Genomic DNA, 17,127 nt, shown 5'->3' on the forward strand with positions numbered 1-17,127 from the left:
CACAGTGCGTGAATAGCATCGGCCGTCTAAGCAGCTTCCCTGGATAACTGATGTCTGGTGCAAAAACTACCTTTTCAATTGTACTGGTTCGCATGGGGTTCAGGCGACTCCCTTGTACCCAGAATGCAGTGAACCTGTTGAGAACAGGTAACAATTTGTGCACAAGGTGTATTCATGGTGTCCTGGTTTCCAGCGTTTGTTTGCGCTGAAGCCTGTATGAAATGATGTAGTCCTAACCTACGAAAACAAGACAGGAGAAGTGTAGCCATTGATGCCGTGTTTAATGATTATTAAAGCAAAACGCTGCTTGATTGGCGTCTCAGTCCAAACCCGGCTCTGCTGCTCAGCCGCTGAAGACCCTGCTGTGCGATTGCGCTGCACCTGCGGCCAGAAAGATATCGGCGCATTTACAGCACAAACCGGCACAACCGCAGCGTGATGACAGTAGCAATGCAATATCTCAAGAGCCATGTCGGCCCAAACCACTGCCACCACCTGGATGCATTGGCGTTTGATGGGGTGCAGTGACGACATCGCTGATCATTAAAAAGTGAATGTCTAAAAAACTGTAACTGCGCCGATGAAAACAAGTAGGGCACCAACCGGCACAAACGAAAGAGACTGTTTTGGTGCGATTTGGAGGTTGATGGGGTGCTGCGTGACGTCACAGCTCATAACATGTAATCTTTCATATCTCGGGATCCATATACCGGCCCAAACCAATGCATATATTTGTATTCATATTCTGAACACATGGGGTGCCAACTTCACAGAGTCGTAATAGCACCCACAGGTGTTCAGTTCTGCAGTGAATTCAATCAGTATCATCTTCCTCCAGGTTTCTGGGCTCAGCCGTGTCACAGTCTGCTACAGGGGACAAGAGCTGTGTTAACTACATGGACACAACACTGTCCACTGCGCTGTCTGCAGAGCTGTAAATACAATGTCCCGCCAGGACTGTCCCAGCCCGGTGTGTGTGAAACTAAGGGTTTCTTTATGAGAACAGCACTAATATGTACAGATGCGCACTGAGCCTTATTGATCTCCATTGACATCATAATCGGACAGGAGACGTAGTAGTGTATTGATCCAATGCATTTCTCATGCAGCGATTTAATCGTAACATAAAAAACGAGCAATCGTCTTTACGTCCGCGTCGTGAGCACGTAGCACGCAAGCTGTGCGTCGGATTGAGCGCGTCCTGCGCAATAACGAGCGAGCACATGGACCTTCACTGGCACTGTGCGCCAAATGGCCATCACACTGCGCCACCATGAAGGCTTTCTGAGGAAGATTGCGCAGTCCGCAGACACAGTGGTAGCGATGCGCAGGCGGGGGCACAACCTGAGCAGATCTGATTGGAAATATGAAGACATGTCTCACTGAGGCAGCGACGTGCTGTCGTGTGGGAATCGCTCTGCGTACGAGCCCGTTACACACGGCAGGACAGCATGTTTACTTGTGTAGTTTGCATGACGGACAGCATGTTTACTTGTGTACTTTGCATGACGGACAGCATGTTTACTTGTGTAGTTTGCATGACGGACAGCATGTTTAGCTGTGTAGTTTGCATGGCGGACAGCATGTTTAGCTGTGTAGTTTGCATGACGGACAGCATGTTTAGCTGTGTAGTTTGCATGACGGACAGCATGTTTAGCTGTGTAGTTTGCATGGCGGACAGCATGTTTAGCTGTGTAGTTTGCATGACGGACAGCATGTTTAGCTGTGTAGTTTGCATGGCGGACAGCATGTTTAGCTGTGTAGTTTGCATGGCGGACAGCATGTTTAGCTGTGTAGTTTGCATGGCGGACAGCATGTTTAGCTGTGTAGTTTCATGAGGGAACTCGTGAGTAGCGCAGGCGGTGGCGCTTGCGCAGTGCATGGCGCTGCACACGGACCTGAGGTTGCAGCTGCTCTGCTGTTCCTGTGTCTCTGTGTTGCTGCCGCACCGTCATCACTGCTGTGTGTAAGTGAACTGCCACGGTGTCGCCCGTTCATGTGGCGGTTCATATTGTCAGACAGGCCTCGATCACTTTCGGCCACCTCGACCAGCGGGTGTAATTTTGCTCCCGGCCCAAGACGCACATATGAGTAAGGTATGAGTAAGGGGCCCAGGACGCACATGTGAGTAAGGTATGAGTAAGGGGCCCAGGACGCATATGTGAGTAAGGTACGAGTAAGGGGCCCTGGACCGGAAGCGTGCTTTCCGGGACACCCGAGCAGTCACGCGTAACCATGGCTACATGGCGTTCTTTCGGCGCTGTGACGTCACAGTGGATCGAGAGAGAGTTTGGCTCTCCTTGCGACAAGCCCGCAGTTCCTGAGCCGCTCTTCAAGAGACCGGACGACCTCTCCAGTGCGAGCCTAGACGTGTGCGGCAGTAAGAGACAGAGGGACAGAGAGAGAGCAGGACTCGGAGGACGTATAGTAAGTTAAAGTGATTCCTTGTATTGATCAGTGGTTTGTAAATATAAATGTTACTCCTTTAGTGGTGGAGTGGTGAGCGCCACCCAGAGGGGGGTGTGTGTGTCATGTCCAGTGTTCAATTCTTTAATTATTTCTCTACCCCTGCCCTCCCCTTCATAGCAGGACTCTGACCAGAGTCTCCTGTGTGAAACCTGTTCAGCGAGAAAAAGTATCTGGACATTTTCATTGTAATGTCCTTTTGCTTTTGCCCAATAGGTATTCTTACTGATCCCCAGAGAAGATGAGAATTTATTCCATCTTGCCCGCGGTGGTGCCTGCAGCGGCGGTGTTCGTGGCCTGGTGGTGGTGTAGGCCACGTAACCAGGGGCCCGCTAGCGAAGACAGCGCCTCAATTGTGGATCAGAGCTCCTCCCAGGTGCAGGACAGTGCCGGAGAGGAGGACGGTGCCGGAGAGGATCTGAGCGAGACGTGTAGCCTCCCTGCCTCTTCCAATGAAGACAGAAACTTAATTGTGGAGCAGAGGTGCTCCCAGGTGGAGGACGGTGCCGGAGAGGAGGACGGTCCCGGAGAGGAGGACAGTCCCGGAGCGGGGCAGATCGAGATGCACAGCCTCTCTGCCCTCTCCAGCGGAGACACCCCCAGCATCGTGAATGAGAGCTGCTCCCAGGTGGAGGACGGTCCTGGAGAGGAGGACGGTCCCGTAGCGGGGCAGATCGAGATGCACAGCCTCTCTGCCCTCTCCAGCGGAGACACCCCCAGCATCGTGAATGAGAGCTGCTCCCAGGTGGAGGACGGTGCCAGAGAGGAGGACGGTCCCGGAGCGGGGCAGATCGAGATGCACAGCCTCTCTGCCCCCTCCAGCGGAGACACCCCTGGCATCGTGGATCAGAGCTCCCTGGACATGTGGCAGGTGTGTTTAGCCTTTCAGGGACCTGACAGTTGTCCTGTCAGTGTGTTTGGCTCGGAGGCTTGTCCAGTCTTATATGTGTGCATGTATGTGTTTTTCTTTAAAATACTATTTGTCAGTAATAACCCTAAGGGGCAAAACTATTGTGGGGCCACGCTTGTGCTGTTGTCTTTCCTCTTCACATGAAAGTGCTCCATTTGCAGGATGCCCAGGAGGACGTTTTTGTGTCCCTGGACGACCTCGATTGTCTGGAGCAGCAGCCAGATCTGGATCTGAAGACGGGTCCACCGCCACCAGAGATGAGGTCCTTCTGAACACTTTTAACTCCATTCCTGTGATTTTTAAGCAAGTTCTGAATGTCAATGCATGATGTAGCGAAGCAGAAACGATAGATTATTTGACCTGAATTGTGATTTATTTATGGCAAAGTTTCAGACTCTGGATTAACTCTCTCTTGCCCCCCGCTCTCTCTCCTGCAGAGGCGATCGTTGCATGGACTTCGAGTGCATGGGCCTCCTGGGGCGAGGAGGGTTCGGAAAGGTACGTCCCAGTCACCCGAGGCACCGTGGGCGCAGTGCCGGCAGCTCTAAGAGAATGTGGAGACGCTTCTGAACTGTTTCTGACCCTTTTTACCCTCAAATGTATTGAAGAATGCCCGTGTGCAGAGTGTAGATCCTGTGGCTGAGAGAGGGAGTCGCTCATCTGCACTCTGTCCTTCTCTGACAGGTGGTCCTGGCTGAGTACAAAAAGAACGGAGCGATGGTGGCAATCAAGGCCTTGAAGAAATCGGACATCGTGGCCCGTGGGCTGATTGACAGGTATGGCTTCATCCGTGTTCCAGTGACGCCTCTGGGTCTGTGTCTGCGTCTTCTGCGCCCCAGCTGTGTCTACACGTACGTTCACACGCTATCCGTCGTCTCTCCTCAGCGTCCTGTGTGAGAAGAGGATCCTGGAGGCGTTGATAAATGAGCCCTTCGTGGTCGATTACTACGGCTCCTTCCAGACGGCCCATCACGTGGCCTTCATCTTGGAGTGGGCTCCGGGGGGAGACCTGAGGCCGGGCATCTACACGGACATGTACTCCGAGCCCCGGGCCGTGTAAGTGACCCTCCGAGCCGCACGACGTGAGTACAGAAGCGGAGGACGCGCGATGTAACTGCTTCTCTTGTCGTCCGTCTCTTTTCCTGGACAGGTTCTACGCCGCCTGTGTGGTGCTCGGGCTGGAGGCGTTGCACAAACGCAACATCGTCCACAGGCAAGTCCCCGCTCGTCAGACATGCGCACGACACGCACAGTGCACGCGATGCACCGTCTCGCTGAGTTCAAACCCGTGACGCTGTGTTTTTATCGCAGGGATCTTAAGCTGGAGAATCTGCTGATGGACGCAGACGGCTACGTCAAGCTCGGAGACTTCGGCCTCTGCAGAGAAGGTGCATCAAAAATAAACCGTATTGATTCCCTGCTCTGGCACGTCATGTCTGATTCACACCTGTCCTGCGATGCGTTTCTCACCGACTCTCCGTTTTTCTTGCCAGGGATGGGGGTCAATGATCAGGCCAGCACCATCTGTGGGATGCCCCAGTTCATGGCCCCAGAGATGCTGACCCAGCCGTCCTACACCCGGGACGTGGACTGGTGGTCCTTTGGGGTCCTGCTCTATGAGATGTTGGTCGGAAAGGTGGGTTTCAATCGCACCAGGTCCGGTTCTTGGTGGGATGGCGGTTATTGCCGCCATGAGTGTGATTTTGTGTGCTATGAGCGATCTGCTTTTATAAGCCACGTCTCGGGCGTGATCTGACCAGTTTGTGTCTCGGTATGTTGTGAGTATTCAGAGGTTCGGTCGGGAGTGTCCCTTTAATGTCCTCTCTGTGTCCCTTTGCTGTAGATTCCCTTCAACGGTCGCGATCACAAGGAGCTCACCCACAGCATTGTCCACGACATAGTCCACTACCCCCGGTTCCTGTCTGCCGAGGCCGTGTCCATCCTCTCAGGGGTCAGTATCGGCTGTTCTTTCTTGTGACGAGCTCTTGCCTGCAGTTTGTGCCTCGCTGTCCTGCTGACCAGCCGTGATGAAGGCGTGTCTCTGTGATTTAACCGTGACGGAGTTGGAGAGAGACCCCGTGCCGGTGGCAAGGCACACGCGCTCACTGGCACTGCCAACTGCGAGAACTGCTCTCTCGCAGCACGTCTGAACTGCGGGTCCGTCGATGGACAATAACGAGCCTCTCCTTGTTGTTTTCAATCCGCAGCTCCTCCAGAAAGACCCCAAGAGACGCCTGGGGGCCGGGTGGCGAGGGGCGCAGGAAGTGAAGAGGCATCCCTTCTTCGAGGTACGTGGCGCAGGCAACCGCTTCACCGCCAGGGAGTAAAATGAACACCGGGTGAATGCGGGTAGATTTAGCCAGTGGCGGGTACATCGGTCAATCTTCCCAGCCACTGTGGCGGGCAGCCAACAAGTATACGGGAACTTTTAGTTTCTCCTCGCGTATTGGTCGATATGTTTCAAAATACAAATTCTTTTGAGGTTGTAGTGTTGGTATCTTAGTTGATTTGGCAAACCGCAATATCATGTTTTTGTTTTTTAATATATGGCAGTCGGACGTATTTCACAGAGAGCAATGAAGCAGAAGTAAGGTGGTTAAGGATGTGGAAAAATAATGACTTTTAATGACTTTTCAAAGTCATAATTACTGACTTTGTAAGAACCTGGATCAGAGTGTCAATGCAACTATTATAATTCTAAAACAAAGTCCATATACGCACAGTCGGTGCAATTCTGCAGATCTGCGCATCTCTGCGGAAATCTGCACTCCAACGCGCCCCATGGCTTCCTTACAGACAAACACAAACCTGTATAATGTGTGCAGTGCAATTAAACTACCATGAATCTACAGCTGATATGTTAACCCACCAAAAAGCCAAACACCCTTCTGCAACACTAGCAATGACAGAAAAGGAAAGAGGAGCAACAAACACATCATTCATATTACAGACACAGCAAGCTGTTGCTATTTATATTTTATTTGCTGTAACTCGAGCGCACATATAGAAAAATATATTGGTCGGTCAGTTACAAATGTGACTGCAAAATATTCCTTTATAAAACAGATAGTCACAACCTTTATAGTTAATTTGAAATTGTGACAATAAAAGGTTGTGCTAATGTCGGGGAACAATATGAGAGTCTGACACGAGGTGCGTGAGAGTTGACAGCTCTGCTGTTATTATGCCATTTCCAAACGGCTTCTAATAATGTTTTTTTACGTAGATATTTATTTACCAAGGTTGTGTTAGATAACTATTCATCAACTGCATCAGTTACAAGGTATTCATTTATGGGAAACGATTTGCGATCGAGACGTGCGGAGATTCTGCTGAAGAGAAACGTGGGTTTGTTTACTGGCGTTTGCGCAGCTGCAGAGCACAGGCCTGGTACTGACCAATGGAAAGGACGTTAGGCACCATATAACACCCCTGTGTCAGTTTAGTGTGTTGATCCAGAGCCCCATTAGCTGCCATGTTATTGCATGTGATTGATGAAATGGAAAACGATGCTCCCGCACACTGTCTCTACTAGCAAGTGTTATAATTTAATCAGATGTAGTGTTTTGGTTAAAGAGCTTATAACACTTGCAAGTAGAAACTGTGTGGGAGCATGTTGTTTCTACCCAGATCCTTTCCCCTCATACGCACCTGTCTAGTCTATACAGGTGTGCGATTAGCTTCTGTTATGGTGATTGATACATGTACGCACCGTCATGCATTTCTGGTGATGTTTGCCTTTGGCTGGTAAAAATACCAAGTGGCTGGTAAGTGTTTTCCTTCTACCAGACACAGTGGCTAGTGGCCAAAAAGGTCAGTGTTATCCCCTGTTCACCGCTCTGTCCCATCCTCCCTCTCCTCTCTCTCGTTCCAGGATGTGGACTGGGCTGGGATGCAGGCGAGGACAGTGGAGCCTCCCTTTCTGCCCCCTGCCAAACGCTTCCAGGCCCTGGACCACTCCGCAAAGCCCATCCTCACGCCGCCGCCTCTCGAGGAGAGAGCACTGACTCCGGAGGAGCAGGACATCTTCAGCAGCTTCCAGTATGTGGCAGATTGGTGGTAATGTTGGTGACACCAGAACAGCAGGACATTAGAAGAGAGACAGACTGTCCCAGAGAGGGACAGAGACAGCCAGACAGACTGTCCCAGAGAGGGACATCTTCTGAACATCTCAGCACTTTTATGCCCGTCTGACTGAGCTCTCTCTCAGGAACGCATCACATCATGTGTGGCTTCAAACTCGTATCATCTCGTCACCCTGCTATCCTGCCCTACTGTAGTAGTAAGAGTAGTGTGTGTGTGACTGCGTTTCACAAGAACCCATGTCAGAGAGTGACGGTGCTGTAAACCCGTGCAGTGCTCAACACAGGGCACGTATGACCTGCTGCCCATGAGCTGAGACTGTGCCCAACACACAGCCCCTTCCCTGCTGCGTCCCGAGGGGCAGAGAGGCGCTCGAACCACAGGGCCCCTGGGACTTCATTAAAAGTGCTGTGAACGGCAGCGGTCAGGACGCAATCTGCTCAGTCAGACGGGCATAAAAGTGCTGAGATGTCCAGGAGATGTCCTGCTATAAGAGCTGCTGTCCAGGAGGCCAATCTGCGCTTTCTGCTCTAATGGACATTCCTTCAGTCCGGCTCGCACGATGAACAGCGTTGGTGGGAAGACGATCCAAACCTCCTGAGTCAACTCCGCCTACTTCACATCGGGACTTTCCTCTGAACCGAAACGGTGCATTATGGGAGTAACAGAGATTTCTCCTCCTCTATATAACGGAGAAGCTGCTCATTTCATATTCAAAGCTCTATTTAAAAAACAGATGCATTTTTTAACACGATGCACCTGGACTGTATTGGAGACGCCGGCTGAACACACACGCCTGCTGAACACACATGAGTTATGACGTCAGCAGCAGTGTCCACCGGCCTGGCGAGCGCGTTACGAGTGTCTCTAGCAGTGGCTCATGAATATTCATGACACGGGCCTCAGGCTGGTTTGGTTGTGCTAGACGGGCGACAGATCGGTGGCAACTCGAAACGTGAGAGCGAGCGTGTGGGTTATAATTATTATTGCCATTTACAATGCATTGACAAGAACAGTAATACTGATGTCTCGGAAGTGTTCGGCATTTTTTGTGTTGAAACATCCTGTCTGCACTGATCAGCTTCTACAATCTAGGATGTGAGACCTTAGACAGTGTTGACTGTATCTTCCGCACACTGGTGTAAACTCTGAATCCTACATTTGTAAAATGGATTATGCCTGAACTGCACTGTATTATTATTGTATTGCACTGTATTGCACTTATTATTGCACTTGGTATTGCTCTGATAGTTTGTAAGTCGCTTTGGACAAGGGTGTCTGCAAAGAAATATTAATAATAATTGTTCAGGTAAAATGTACAGAATCTCATCCAGCGGAAAAATGAGAAAAAAGAGATTCTTCTTCTTCTTATTACTTTTCTCATTATTTATTATTATTTATTATTATTATTATTGGTTGTGTTGCCACAATTAAATGCCGAACACCTTCAGCATTACGACATACAGTACTACTTATGATAATTATAATAATTATCCACATGCTGTCTGTTCTTTTTGAATCGCCGCCAATCCGTCTCGTCTTCGATTACAAGCCCCGCCACCGCAACTCCATTACTCCCACAATGCATTGCGGCTCAAAGAAGAAAAGGGGGAGTTGACGGTCTTGTTTCAATGGAGGGTCTTTGGCGATACCCCTTGGGCTGGAGCCGGACAGAGCAAAGGCTTCTGTGCCGGAGAGAAGCAGGTACAAGTAAGCCCTCACCTGGAGCCCCTCGGCTTGGGCAACGCTGTTTATTCGGTATTGTATTTTACACTTACAAATAAAAACCATATAAATTAATACTTGTGATTCATTTTTTTTATTCCTTTAAGAAATTCTCTTTAAATCATCGAGTGAATCAAAAAAGGCAAGATCAAAAGCAAGAACATGTGAATCAGTGCATTTAAAACACTGCATATAACGAAAACTGATATTCATTTCCAAAAATGACATTCCAAACAGTCCGCTGCGTTGTGTTCGTCGGTGAACGTGTTAAACAAATCAAAACCAAAACGAAACAAAACAGTCAACACATCAGACAGCTCACAAGAACACATTCTTTAACCAGTCAAATCAAAACCATTTAAAAACGGACAATTATATGAAGAAAAGTCAGTTTTCTTCTCTAAATTCAAAACAAATACTGTAATATGAGTTTCTCTTTTTCTCTTTTGCTTGCTTGGCCAACTCAAATTCACCCCAACGTCTTTGTGAATTTTTCCACGGCCCCTTCTCCGGGTACGGCACCCCTGGAGCATGAGGTCGTGGGCCGGCCCCTCCTCTGTTCCCCGTACCTCGTCCGAGGTGGCCAGAGGAGGCGCCCTTCTGTCGTGCCGGCGGTTTCGCGATTCTTCCCCTGTCGCACCCCAGTGCAGCGCCGGTGTTCCTGGCCCTGGCTCTCCGGTCTACCCGCGCCGGCACCCGATCTAGTTCCCCCTCCAGCCGGGACTTTCTTCCTCGCGCTGTCCTTTGGCCCGGCCCCCGAGGCCCCGCTCTCCGCTCTCGCAGGCACTGGCAGGACGGGTCTGTTTGTCTTTTCAGGGGGCCGGTCCAGCACGGCGGGCCCGATGTTCCGGACTCTGCAACCCCTGCTTTCACGGGAGGAGGGAGGGGCTTCTGCCCCGGCTCCAGCACGGGGTGGGGGGTGTGGGGTGCTCGGCTGTCTCGGCTTGTGAGGGAGACATGCGTGTGCAGGGGTCCGTGTGTCATGAAAGACTGATTTCAAAATCCATGTCCACCGAGTGCGGGTTTCACGAAGACTTCAAAAGCAAAATATAGGATTTAATCATCATTATTTACATGTACCTATACATTACTGTGACCTATACATCCAGTAAATCCTACTTAAATGATTATTATTGAAGAGTCGTAGAAATCCAGAGAGAGATGTATGTTTCCAGTCAAAGGTTTGTATTACGAGCAGCTGCAAGGAAGAGGTTCAAGAGGCGATCTCAAGAACAGTCTTAGAGAAGTCACACACTACAGGCACTTTTATGCAGACCAGACTGGAGAGACAGATAACAGCCCACATGACTGTCCCGTGATGAGCGCAAGTTCGGCTTCTGCCTGACAACTCGTTGGGAAAACCCATATATGGTTAAACCGGGGAGAATTAAAGCATACGTAATGTTTAATATAAGGGGGGTTTGATGTATCAAGCCCAAATTGCTGGAGAAAATATCAATATCAACTGATCAATATTTCATCTCTTACCTACTCAGTGTATTTAGGGATTTTGCGTTATGACTGGGGACATCAAACTCTTTGTCATGGAAATGACCTGCAAAGTTTGATTACAGCATCATAATTTCCCGAAGCACTTGGTTATTGCTTTATCCCATATCTAAGAAACCTTCACTGAGTAAGTGCCGTTTCCTGTCTGAATGTATGTATTATTATTATTATTATTTTCTTTTGCTCTAATACATTTTTCCTATTAATCTACCTATTTATGTGTAACACCTAGTTTTTTTTTTTTTAAATCCACTCCTCTGATCGGATGTGGCACTCCGATCCCCCCTCGTGCTTTCTTAACAGATAATCCACCACCGATACGTCCCTCAGTTTGACATCGTGTCCCAGTGTTTCTGTTTGAAAGGACAATGACAGCTGCGACGATTCTATCAGCCAACTGCAAAACATGCACTCCACCTCGGACCCGTGCTACACGAGTAACACCTCAATGATTGAACAATGACAACTGTAACCACCCCAACACCCAACTCACAGACCCGTATCACCCCTGTAACACTTCGTTGCTATAATACGCATATTAATCAATACGCTACGCCCTGTGCCAGCTATGGTACTGTAGTCATACTGCAAGGAAATGAAAAAAATACTGGCACGTCGGTGGCATACGCCGATCGGTATAACACGCAAGTATTACACCTCCGGATCGCAGACTTGGGCACCTGCAACCCCACTGCAGTCTCTGCGTCCCAGCTGCAGGGCCCGAACCGCACACCGCAGCGGACTGGCCGAGACACGACTACACCAACTCCCGCAGGATAGTGGCAGCCAGGGCACGAAGCCCTAGAAACCCGGGACCCTCTGACTTGAGAAATCTCTGTAGACTTATTGCACTCTTTAATTCTTGATAGTGGCACGGTGCCCCTGGTGACTATTGATACCCGTACAGAACACTAATTTACAGGGTCCCAGACAGCAATTTTAGGTTGGGCCAACGTTGGACTCCAGGTGGCAGTTTGTTTGGCCCAATGTAGATAACTGACGGTGGGCCAATGTCATTTTGCTCATCGGGCCAGTGTTCTCCCAAAGTTGGTATTTGCTTATCATTCCCAGGTGGGTCAACGTTGGTCCAAAGTTTTCCAGCAAGAAAAGGAATATTATCCAAAAAATGTAGTAACCCATAACGAGCACATTTTTAAAAATAATGATCAATTACACTTTTATTTTAGGCACAGATATTAGGAACACATAGTCAGGTATTAATTCCACAGTTTAGTTCAAACATTGCTTTATGCAATGCTATTTAATTCAGTGCATATCTGATTGTTTTGTTAGTAACGCTGTATTTGCTCCTCTATGTAGCCTGACTAACACCTTCACAAAAGCTACATGACATCACAGCATTCATAAAGCTTTATAAAAACATCCCCAATATACATAACAGGCGTGTAAGTATTCATGAGTCTCCTTTCCTTCTGGCCTTTCCCCTGAGTCAGTGCCACGTTACAAATACTTACACACCTGTTATGTCACTTGGAGAAGTTGTTATAAAGCTTTATGAGTTATATTATGACAAGTTATGTAGCCTTTATGAAGGTAACATAAAGAGGCATTCCCAAAAAAATTACCCATTTTGTTTACCGGTTAGTGAAAAAAATACAAAAAAAAACCAGGTCAAAATACTATGATTTAGTAAACCATTAGTTTGCTATTAGTACAATATTTGTACAGTATTACATTTGGACTTTAATCAAACAAATATAAATGAGAAATTATGCAATTGCAAATGACCACAGGTCAGGTACCCAATAGTTGATGGTGGAAATAGTAGAAATACATTCATGTCAAATGCATCTCCATTCTCATGTATTTTATGATAAATAAATGTCGATTTACCAGTTGTATACAGAATGCGAACTTCATATTGGGCCCACTCTTCCTCTCTTCTGCTGCCTTTGATTTCTGCCTTTTTAAGTTTCTCCCGATTGAAATTTGGCCATTTACATGTTTCTCCATTCACCATCCCAGAGACGGGCACAATGTCAACCTCCTGTGATTCAAGGAACTCAGCAATGTGAAACATTATGAGGATTTCTGTACACAAATGATTCAAAAGGGATATTTTAAAAGGATATTCACCAAATATTCATATTTAACATGTTACACTAAATGTAACAGAGGAGCTGCAACAAAGCTATTTCTAGAGGGCATCAGGACATGTTTATTTGTAACAACTGACAAAGGTGTAATTTCTATCTGAGCACTAAGATTGGAAACCCTGTAGATGAACTGAGAGGATAGGAAAATAACTCTTCTATTGTTTTAAATGATTTAAAAACTATGTAAGATTCTCCTTCACACTGTATAACGTTCTGTACAAGAGCAGTGTCGTCTTGTATTTTAGTACAGTTGTCCCCTGGAGATCCTTGCAGACAACTTCTTCATACTGTTCAGACAACAGAAAATCAAACGGACGTGGCCCTTTGTTGTGTTGTTTTCGCAGTTCCATTTTTTTCTTCTCCAATTTCATCCAGTTGGAGTCAGTTTCTGACAATCGACGTATTACTTTGTTGTAATGGCAATTCTGGTTTTCTTATCAACGTTTTAAGCTTTCCAAGAAAACTTTCCAAAGGAAAAGCTGAAATGCCATCAAGTGGAACAAAACGCTTCACAGCTGCAGACAAATGTACGAGATTATGAACATTGTACAGCAGCATGTCTGTACCGTATAGATCACCAAAGTTCTTCACAAAGAGAACAAGTATGTCATGGGCATCATCTGTACAGTCATTAGAGAATGAGGGGCTCACAAGCATAAATATCTCTACAAAAAGTAGCAAGACGTCAGACAGCCTTCGCGCTAAAACCAATAGACCAGTGTACAACAAGAACTGACGGAATTCAGCAGCTTTCCACTTCTGTACTTCGTTAAGTGACCTTGGCTTTCGACTGAATTCTTTTGGCACATGAGTCCGTAAATCATGTCATTCTTCAGACAGCTGATTGATTACAGTGGTACCCGATCCTTTTACCCACAACAGATTAGCCTTCTGGTAACACCAAGACGCACAAGATGCCTATGGTCTAATGGAAATTGTGAGACCATGCCTATGTTAAGGTCGCTAAGTGGTGAGGATCCAGGGTGGTGGTCTTGGTCCCTCATTTCTGCAAAATCAATGTCTGTCCTCAACGTAGCATTGGTCTCCGGCAATGTCATCTTGCCATCTCATACCCCTCCTGTCCCCAGTTGTCACATCCATGATAACCAGTATGTGCTTTGATATTCTTGACAAACGCACGAGCAGGTGTGTCACAAATCACTGACGACAATTTGGCCTCATAATGTTTCCCACTGTATGAAATTCCTTCACCCTGAATTAATTTCATCTCTTGTATGAAATCATACAGAAACTCTGAAACGTTGCCAGGTTTGCTTGGACCACAGAATGTTCCGATTGGAAATGGTTCTTTCCATGGAAATGGTTCAGACTGAGCATCCCAAGAATTGGCCACAATTGCATATTTGTACATTTGAACAGTGGCAGGCCGTCAATATTTATCTGTAGTAACAGTGTTTCTGTGTCTCTGAAAAGTGCTGGAAAGGTGCACAATTTAGTCATTAAATGACTGGAAATACCAACATGGTAATATGATCCCCCTGTGATGTCCTTGATTTTGTAACTTGTCACTGTACCTAACAGAGTTCTGGCATCTGTAGGTAGGGATGGATCATCTTTGCCAATTATAACTAATAGATCTGACAGTGCAGCATTTGGTACTTTATATTGAACTGCCCATTGTGCAGTACTGTCCTTAATGTCATCATCTGTGTCTGATTCTGGTTCTGTGTTGTACAAACGATTGTCAGTCTCAAATGTTGTGCTGTTGAATAAGGGCTGTGCATTTAAATGAAAAATGTTGTCGTGTGTTCTGTGAGTCAGAATCAGAAATGAAATGTGATATAGATGGCTCTGAAATAGAAGCACTGTTAGCCACCGATATCTCAGAAAATGGCTCATTTTCTGTTTCATCTGGATGGTTTGCAGATGTATTTCTAATTTGTGCTCGCACTCTTCTCTGTACTGCCCACTATGATGCAGGTTTGAATTGCCCTTCTGGATTCATCATTTGGAGTCTTCATCAGTCTGACAACAATCACAGGATAACATAAAGCCATGATATACATTTAAGTATCATTATTTCTATTATTCGTAGTAGTACTGACAGTCGTAGTAAGTGCTATTACCGAGCACCAGGGCCCGCCGACCACACTGCTGTAATGTATTTGAGACGCGCCAAAATAAATGATACTGAGAAAGTCGGGCGTCCGATGTGTAGGCGCTCACTGCAATACCACCACGGAAGCTTTAAAACACAAAAAAGCACTGGATGCTGTTGATGCTGCTCTGGTGTGTCTGCTAACGCCTTCACAATAGCGCAGCATCTTCAGCAAACTCCTCCCCCGAGGTGCTGCGCTCATGTGTGCGTTAAACAGCCAATAAGAACAACGGAAACAAACAGAAAACTTGTTTCAGTTTCTTCTTTGGCTTCTTCATGAACAATACTGGCCCTCAGTAATACAGATTTACTGGGTACATCACATAAGTCAGCTTTAAGAAAAAAGGGGTCTTTCTCTATCCACATACCTTCATTTTTTATTTTATTTTATTTTACTTGAGAGGCAAATTGTTGGGCCAACGCTGGCCCATGGTTAGCGTGCCAATCGACAACTTGCTAACCAAGCCAACCATAAACCAACGTTGGGCCAACTTAGTTTGCTGTCTGGTGTGGTATTGAATATCCTAAACTCACCCCTATCCTGTTCTGATCAGACCCTGTTCCTCTGGGTATCCGGGTGGCACTCTGGCACAGTGACCCTGTTCACACAGACACGCAGGGAGAGACATGCAGTTCTTCAGTTACTGTTCATTGTTTATCATCATTATCGCCTTTCAGTGTGTTTTCATTTGTGTTCATTTCATATTTTTTGAATTTGTGTTTTATTTGCATTTTAGTGTATTGTTTTTCTTATTACAAAAAATCGTTGTTATAAAGTATACTACTGTAAACTAAAGTTATGTATATTGCATTTGCATTGTTTTATTTGTTCTAACCAAAGTGTTTTTCTCTCTTGAACATGGACATGTACACGGGAGAATAAAAGGGTTAATGAAAACATTTTGGTTCTTTTCATTCATCATATATTTACATTTTTAAAGCAATGTCAGGTGATGAAACATTATCATATTTTCAAAACCTGGTATCTGGGAAGGGTATCTGGAGTCAAAGTGGTTAAGAGGACAATCAAGGTGTGTGTTTTATATTTAAATGTATGTTAACAATATGTTTAGAAGTTTTGAAAAAATGTATAAAGTATTATGTACTTCAATATATAAAAGTGGCCATAATTCACATTTTTATGTTTTAAAAATATCTGAATGTATTTCACAATATGCAATAACTGCAATTTACAGATTTCAAAGTATATTATAAGATACTGCAATATATTTTCCAAAAAAGACAATATAGTGTAATATATATATATATATATATATATATATATATATACAGTGGGGGAAAAAAGTATTTGATCTCCTGCTGATTTTGTACGTTTGCCCACTGACAAAGAAATGATCAGTCTATAATTTTAATGGTAGGTGTATTTTAACAGTGAGAGACAGAATAACAACAAAAAAATCCAGAAAAATGCATTTCAAAAAAGTTATAAATTGATTTGCATGTTAATGAGGGAAATAAGTATTTGACCCCTTCGACTTAGTACTTGGTGGCAAAACCCTTGTTGGCAATCACAGAGGTCAGACGTTTCTTGTAGTTGGCCACCAGGTTTGCACACATCTCAGCAGGGATTTTGTCCCACTCCTCTTTGCAGATCCTCTCCAAGTCATTAAGGTTTCGAGGCTGACGTTTGGCAACTCGAACCTTCAGCTCCCTCCACAGATTTTCTATGGGATTAAGGTCTGGAGACTGGCTAGGCCACTCCAGGACCTTAATGTGCTTCTTCTTGAGCCACTCCTTTGTTGCCTTGGCTGTGTGTTTTGGATCATTGTCATGCTGGAATACCCATCCACGACCCATTTTCAATGCCCTGGCTGAGGGAAGGAGGTTCTCACCCAAGATTTGACGGTACATGGCCCCGTCCATCATCCCTTTGATGTGGTGCAGTTGTCCTGTCCCCTTAGCAGAAAAACACCCCCAAAGCATAATGTTTCCACCTCCATGTTTGACGGTGGGGATGGTGTTCTTGGGGTCATTCCTCCTCCTCCAAACACGGCGAGTTGAGTTGATGCCAAAGAGCTCGATTTTGGTCTCATCTGACCACAACACTTTCACCCAGTTCTCCTCTGAATCATTCAGATGTTCATTGGCAAACTTCAGACGGGCCTGTACATGTGCTTTCTTGAGCAGGGGGACCTTGCGGGCGCTGCAGGATTTCAGTCCTTCACGGCGTAGTGTGT

The 17,127-nt window shown here is 46.4% G+C and overlaps 1 protein-coding gene across 1 annotated transcript; it reads left to right on the forward strand.

Annotated features, from left to right (window-relative positions):
* The first annotated feature begins 4,885 nt into the window (after positions 1-4,885).
* On the forward strand, positions 4,886-9,259 carry LOC136759732 (serine/threonine-protein kinase N2-like). Its single transcript, XM_066714735.1, has 4 exons — positions 4,886-5,012; positions 5,220-5,327; positions 5,584-5,664; positions 7,251-9,259. Exons 1-4 carry the CDS (start codon positions 4,908-4,910, stop codon positions 7,437-7,439), a joined length of 483 nt encoding a protein of 160 aa, XP_066570832.1. The 5' UTR covers positions 4,886-4,907; the 3' UTR covers positions 7,440-9,259.
* The last annotated feature ends 7,868 nt before the right edge of the window (positions 9,260-17,127 follow it).

Source organism: Amia ocellicauda, chromosome 10 (assembly GCF_036373705.1).
Source record: "Amia ocellicauda isolate fAmiCal2 chromosome 10, fAmiCal2.hap1, whole genome shotgun sequence".
Classification (NCBI taxonomy): Eukaryota; Metazoa; Chordata; class Actinopteri; order Amiiformes; family Amiidae; genus Amia; species Amia ocellicauda.

Coding starts and splice junctions, on each gene's coding strand:
- LOC136759732 (XM_066714735.1), top strand. CDS start 4,908: ATGCCCCAGTTCATGGCCCCAGAGATGCTGACCCAGCCGTCCTACACC. Junction 5,013..5,219: donor ATGAGATGTTGGTCGGAAAG/GTGGGTTTCAAT, acceptor CCTTTGCTGTAG/ATTCCCTTCAACGGTCGCGA. Junction 5,665..7,250: donor AGAGGCATCCCTTCTTCGAG/GTACGTGGCGCA, acceptor CTCTCGTTCCAG/GATGTGGACTGGGCTGGGAT.